This window comes from Rhinichthys klamathensis, unplaced genomic scaffold (genome assembly GCF_029890125.1).
Source record: "Rhinichthys klamathensis goyatoka isolate OS25496 unplaced genomic scaffold, OSU_Roscu_1.1 h1tg000847l_1, whole genome shotgun sequence".
Classification (NCBI taxonomy): Eukaryota; Metazoa; Chordata; class Actinopteri; order Cypriniformes; family Leuciscidae; genus Rhinichthys; species Rhinichthys klamathensis.
This window is the reverse complement of record NW_026607221.1, coordinates 148,722-156,412: the sequence shown is the minus strand read 5'-3', so window position 1 is coordinate 156,412 and position 7,691 is coordinate 148,722. Positions and strand designations below refer to the sequence as shown.

The 7,691-nt window shown below is 40.2% G+C and overlaps 1 protein-coding gene across 1 annotated transcript in view; it reads left to right on the top strand.

The window, feature by feature from the left end:
- The first annotated feature begins 2,770 nt into the window (after nt 1-2,770).
- The window catches only part of nup214 (nucleoporin 214), a 37,294-nt gene continuing 32,373 nt past the window's right edge, over nt 2,771-7,691 (top strand). The window contains exons 1-4 of the mRNA XM_056243810.1: nt 2,771-2,880; nt 4,751-4,834; nt 5,205-5,444; nt 5,990-6,169. Of these exons, the coding sequence (XP_056099785.1) occupies nt 2,775-2,880; nt 4,751-4,834; nt 5,205-5,444; nt 5,990-6,169 (610 nt within the window). The 5' untranslated portion in view covers nt 2,771-2,774. The remainder of the gene's footprint in view (nt 2,881-4,750; nt 4,835-5,204; nt 5,445-5,989; nt 6,170-7,691) is intronic.

Here is a 7,691-nt window from a genome sequence, read left to right as displayed (position 1 = left end):
CATTACATATCACACACCTGCGTAATCACAGTACATATCACACCTGCGTAATCACAGTACATATCACACACCTGCGTAATCACAGTGCATATCACACACCTGCGTAATCACAGTACATATCACACACCTGCGTAATCACAGTACATATCACACACCTGCGTAATCACAGTACATATCACACACCTGCGTAATCACCGCACATATCACACACCTGCGTAATCACAGTGCATATCACACACCTGCGTAATCACAATACATATCACACACCTACGTAATCACAGTACATATCACACACCTGCGTAATCACAGTACATATCACACACCTGCGTAATCACAGTACATATCACACCTGCGTAATCACAGTACATATCACACACCTGCGTAACCACAGTACATATCACACACCTGCGTAATCACAGTACATATCACACCTGCGTAATCACAGTACATATCACACACCTGCGTAATCACAGTACATATCACACACCTGCGTAATCACAGTACATATCACACACCTGCGTAATCACAGTACATATCACACACCTGCGTAATCACAGTACATATCACACACCTGCGTAATCACAGTACATATCACACAGCTGCGTAATCACAGTACATATCACACACCTGCGTAATCACAGTACATATCACACACCTGCGTAACCACAGTACATATCACACACCTGCGTAATCACAGTACATATCACACAGCTGCGTAATCACAGTACATATCACACACCTGCGTAATCACAGTACATATCACACACCTGCGTAATCACAGTACATATCACACCTGCGTAATCACAGTACATATCACACACCTGCGTAATCACAGTACATATCACACACCTGCGTAATCACAGTACATATCACACACCTGCGTAATCACAGTACATATCACACACCTGCGTAATCACAGTACATATCACACAGCTGCGTAATCACAGTACATATCACACACCTGCGTAACCACAGTACATATCACACACCTGCGTAATCACAGTGCATATCACACACCTGCGTAATCACAGTACATATCACACACCTGCGTAACCACAGTACATATCACACACCTGCGTAATCACATTACATATCACACACCTGCGTAATCACAGTACATATCACACCTGCGTAATCACAGTACATATCACACACCTGCGTAATCACAGTGCATATCACACACCTGCGTAATCACAGTACATATCACACACCTGCGTAATCACAGTACATATCACACACCTGCGTAATCACAGTACATATCACACACCTGCGTAATCACCGCACATATCACACACCTGCGTAATCACAGTGCATATCACACACCTGCGTAATCACAATACATATCACACACCTACGTAATCACAGTACATATCACACACCTGCGTAATCACAGTACATATCACACACCTGCGTTATCACAGTACATATCACACACCTGCGTAACCACAGTACATATCACACACCTGCGTAATCACAGTACATATCACACACCTGCGTAATCACAGTACATATCACACCTGCGTAATCACAGTACATATCACACACCTGCGTAATCACAGTACATATCACACACCTGCGTAATCACAGTACATATCACACACCTGCGTAATCACAGTACATATCACACACCTGCGTAATCACAGTACATATCACACACCTGCGTAATCACAGTACATATCACACACCTGCGTAATCACAGTACATATCACACACCTGCGTAATCACAGTACATATCACACAGCTGCGTAATCACAGTACATATCACACAGCTGCGTAATCACAGTACATATCACACACCTGCGTAATCACAGTACATATCACACAGCTGCGTAATCACAGTACATATCACACACCTGCGTAATCACAGTACATATCACACAGCTGCGTAATCGCGCCAATAACATGCAAATAAGTTCAAACATCAATTCAATATCTACTATTTCCTAAATACTATAAAATTCAAGAGGGCCACCCCCTGATGATGTCATAATATGCTAATTAGATGATTATATTTACACCCCACATAAACTTTCAGTCATCCCCAACATTTTTCTAATTTACAGTAGATCTCTATCTTTAAGCCCTTTCAAGCCACAAGCTTTTGACATTTTGATGTCAAAATCCAGCATTTTTAAAAATAAAAAACTTGGCGCCTAAAGAGTTAATTTAAACAGAAACAAGATAATTTTTCTTACCCCATTAGTTGATAATTTAGCTTGTTTTAAGCAACAACTCACTTTAATTTTGATTTATTTCCCCCAGAAAACAAGACATAATATCGTATGGCATTTCACTAATTTAATAAATGCATCCTGATTTAAGAAGTTTTTGATATTTGGACTGGGAACTAAGTAAGAAAAGCATTTTTTGCAGTGCATTAATGTCATTGTACAGTAGGGTTGTGCGATATAACTTGTACAGTAGGGTTGTGCGATATAACTATTTACAACAAAACCTCAACATGCAGGGATTATAATGAACATTGTCACACTGCTGTTTTCCATATTCTAAGAACTAAAGCACATAAAATATTGATTTCAGAGTTTAAATATTTAACGCTCATCCTTCCCTCGGGTCATTTTGACCCGAAACTCATTTTGTTAATTGAGTGTTCATCAGAGCGGTCCAAAGCCTGAGGACTTCAGTCGCACCTGAACCAATAAAACCACTAGTTTAAAGATATTTCTTTTTTATTGCAAATGTATCAATGATGAATTAACCATGAGGATATTGAGAGAGTGTGTGTTTGTCATGGAAGAAGCGTCAGGGTTCACATGCTTGTGTGTGTTTTCAGTCTGGACCGTGAGCTGGAGAGTTTGAAGGAAGCTCTTCTGAAGGCCAGTCTGGAGACGGCACCCAAAGCTCAAGACAAATCCCCATGTAAGAGTCACAGGATTGAGGAGATGATGTCAAGCCGCCTCCATCTCGTGTCTAAAGCCGCGTTTCCACCGATATTAACCCGAACTATTTGTCCCAGGAACTGTTTCCACTGCGATCTAAAGTACCGTGAGGATTATAGGCTAATAGTTAGCCCGGTGACGTAGCGCGCGACTTTACAGTTTCATCCTCTGAATATAATAGTGATGGGTCATTCATGTTCATTGCGTGTGTCACATGACAAATGAACGAAGGACTCGGAAGGTAAAGTAATTATTTATGTTCCCTGTATATTATTTTTGACTGCATATTCTTAATTCAGAATATGATTGTGTTCGGGGAATTTGGCTGTTACAAGTATAACATTTAAAGCCACTTAACGAACTGACTCGACTCATTTTGATGAACGAGAGTCCGTAAATGATCCGAAATTCCCATCACTAGAATATAAGCTTAATAAAACCTGAACCTTTTAAGAGGATCAAATCTGAGGTATGGTCACATTTTGGCTTTTACAAAAGTCCCGAGGGACACTTGGTCGAGGATGGACACCCTGTCGTCTTCTGGGACCATCACCCGAACACAAGGCAAGTTCACTTTGACCTCAATACCAAAACTACGTCTGGGAAATAATTGGGCACAAAATGTTGTTTTGAGTTGAAATATTTTATCTCACTCACTTGAAATAGAGGTGAAGCTTCCGCGAAGAAAAGTTCGCAGCAAGTGGCTTTGAGCCAAAGACGGACGAATGAACAACTTCAAACAAGACTATTATTAAGAGTTGGATAGTAATGTACAGATTCTTTGAACACTTATTACACCGTTTTTGTTTTTTAGGGTTGACTTGAGATTAATGTGTTAAATCTTACCCGTTTATAAATCCATATAAATCCAAAACAATCGTCCAGACGGCAAGTTGTATTTGAATGAAACGAGCGCGCGTCCGTTGTGATATGCATGTGTGCGGTCGCGGTGTAATAATGCGTTGCTATTGACGACGGGCATTATAAAGCAGGTAATGCCACAGAATCTTGCTTAAAAAACTGCATAGAGCTGCTTATTTATTTGTTGTTTGTTGATTATCAAATATAAAACTTGGGGAAATGTTTTCAGTGTGAGCATCAGGTCTTTTTTGATCTAATTTTAACAAAGCCGTGATAATATTGATAATCACGATAATTTTGGACACTATAATCGTGATATGAAATTTTCATACCGTCCCATCCCTACTCCAGACGCTCGCTTCGCGTTCGGTGTGAACAGCATAACAGTCCTGTCTAATATGTTATTAGATATAGAACTGTTATACACAGAACGTAGACCGTAATGGACAGTTATTAGCGTATGGCGTGTGTTGATGTCCAGTGTTGCTGAGCAGAAACACATCATCATGTTTCTCTCAGTCCCTCAAAGCTGTGTTGGAGTTTCTCCTCAGTGTAAAGATTAAGAGCTTCATCTATCTCTGTTTTACATGTTCGTAGAGTGCGTTTCTGGAGTAAATATATAGGCTATAATCTGTGCGCCTTTTTAATAACGGCGAGTGCTGGTGTTTCGCGTGCGTTCGGCCAATCAGAGAACACTAACGTCACTGTAGATCTATAGCGCTGGGTTAGAGCGACTCTGGAGGACGAGTAAATTAGTTCCTCTAAAAGAGTTCCTAGAACTAAAATAGTTAGTTCGAAAACCCCTTTTCTGAGGGGGAAATATTTACCCGGAACTTCATTTAGATCCCGATTCCTGCGGTGGAAACACACGAGTACCGGCCCAAAGTCCCTCGTTCCTGCGGTGGAAACACGGCTTTACATGTCAATGCCATTACAATCATGATGCTTCTGCACAGATGAGTGAGGTGTGTGTGTGTGTGTGTGCGCAGCTAAAATGACCCCAGCCAAGCAGTCTCAGCTCAGGAACTTCTTGTCGAAGAGACAGACTCCACCGGTTCGATCCACGGCTCCTGGTACGTCACATGTGTGTTCTCCTGAAGTCTGCATGTTTTGTGAAGTCTGCTATTACTGTGACTTTGTCTATCAAGCTCATTTAAAATGAACAAATCAAACACTCAGCGAGTAATTTAACCGTCTATTACTGTCTTTGTCTATCAAACTCATTTTAAAATGAACAAATTAAACACTCAGTGAGTAATTTAACCATCTATTACTGTGACTTTGTCTATCAAGCTCATTTAAAATGAACAAATCAAACACTCAGCGAGTAATTTAACCGTCTATTACTGTCTTTGTCTATCAAGCTCATTTAAAATGAACAAATTCACATAATTTCGCATTTGAAACGATCCGAGTTCTCTCCATGTCTCTTTGGTTCCTCAGCCAACCTGTCGCGGTCCGCGTTCCTGTGTCCTCAGTTCTACGAGGATCTGGATGAGGTGAGCTCGAGCTCGTCTCTGTCTCAGGTTCTGGAGCCCGAGGACTCGCTGGCGCTGGCCGAGGACGGGGACGAGCCGCTTCTGATGCCCAGCGTCTCGAGACACCCGACCGTGGTCCGAACGCCCTCCATACAGCCGGGCTTCAGTACCAGTCCCTTCAGCAGAGTCCCGATCATCAGCGCCGGTGCGGCCCGTGCCGATCTCAACACGCACTCATGAACCGTACACATCTCTCACTTTATTCACTATAGTTTAGAAAATGGTGATAAATATGAGCAGAACTCAGAGTTCTCAGATCAGTGGATATTTGACTGGTTTTGTCCGTCCTTCTGTTAGACTCTCACACATGAATTATGTTGAATATCTGTCAGCTGTTAAATTTAACTCCACAATTAGAGAATACCAGTTTAGCTCAACCAGTGACCAAGCAATGCTTCATGTTGTTCAGTGTGTGTGTAAAAAGAGCATTAGCAGTTACAGAAAACAAACTTCAGCAAAACATCATCAGCTCAAAGTGGAGGAATCATTTCTGCTCCTGAATGATTATAAATGTCACTGGTAGTCGCTGTATGAAGAATATTAGGGTATAATATGTCACACTCTACTTTATTTTGCTCTCCTCACTTACATAAATTAACTATAGTGTCCTGATCACACACTAGTAAAAAAATTATATCTGGTGTCTGAATAATTTCTGGTTTGCCTGAATGTCTCTTGAATGTGTTGCAGCTCCGAAGATAAACATGGACAGTGCCGATAGCACAGCGCTAGCCACAAAAACAGTGAAGCACGGAGCCCCGCCCACAGAGAAGGCCACGCCCACCGACAAGGCCACGCCCACGTCAGTCCCCGCCCCTCAGGCTGCTGGGAGAGCCGCCCTCAGTAGACACATGACCAGCCAGAAACCCGGTACAAACACGCCAACCTTCACATGTTCACCAAATAAAGAAAATAACGACGATTCGATACATATCACGACACTGAACTCACGATACGATATTATTGCGATACTCCAAGACATTTGGTAAAAGGTTAACAAAAAATGTACAGTTGATTTAAAATGCTAAATTTGGTGTTACGGTGTGTGTGTGTACATGAATAGTCTTGGACTTGGAGCTGAAACCCAAAGCACAGGACAATAGAGACGCCAGAAGAACAATATTCATGATTCTGAAGATGAAAACACTGAATTATTTTAGAAGAATATGTTTGCACTCTTTCACTGACTAGGTATATTTAAAATAATGTCGGCCACTTTTACTGGAAACATCAGACATCTGGCATTATCAGGACACACAAATATCCCCCATTGCATTATTATACATTATATTCAACGTTATATAGTAGTTTGATGTAGTACTGACACTAAAACTCTGAAAAATAGATTTTTTTTCTCACACAGTAATTTTTATTTTGGGTGAATCCACGTTACATATTGATGCATTTTTGTATTGCGATATATTGTGACACGATATACTATTATCAGCTTTTTATAATAATGCATTTATTATGTGCATTATTAGTATGAGTGTGTCTGTACACTAGGGGGCGACACACACCATCGACTCTCTGAACTGCAAAAACATTAGTTTTCTGTCAATTTATTGTTATAATACACACTACACCTCAAAAGATTTTATGTTTTCAGAATTTAAGGATGCGCTAAATTGATCAAAAGTGACTACAGACATTTATAATGTTACAAAATATATCAAATAAATGCTGTTGTTTTGAACTTTCTATTCATCAAAGCATCATGGAAATATAAATCTGAAGCAGCACAACTGTTTTCAACACTGATAATAACTATAAATGTTTCTTGAGCATCAGATCCTCATATTAGAGTGATTTCTGAAGGATCATGTGACACTGAAGACTGGAGTAATGATGCTGGAAATTCAGGAATAAATTACACTTTACTATATATTCACATAGAAAACAGCTGATTTACATTAGAATAATATTTCACTATTTTTAACGTATTTTTAACCAAAAGACACGTTAAAAGGCAGCTTTGGTGAGCAGAAGAGAGTCTTTCAAAAAGCATTAAAAAACTTAATTATTCCAAACTTGATGTGTAAATATTCCATGTTTCTCTCTATTAATACAATCAGTTATAGAGTGTTTAAAACACCTGTGAGAGTTGAGTTTGAGCTGACGTTATTCTTATTTGGGACACTAGATGTATTGCATCATTGACACGGCGTGACACGAGCATTATATAATAATAACTGATGAATTAAGTTATTATGGTCTGTTCCTGTGCTCACATTGATGGCTGTCGTTAACATGCAGTTGGTCAGAAATGTGACTATTAATTTAATATCATCAGCACAGTGACATTTTAGTGTTTGTCTGCGTGAGGTAATCGGAGCTGCTAACACACACACACAAACGCAAGCTCTTGTAGCTCCGCCCCCTGTGCCGGAGC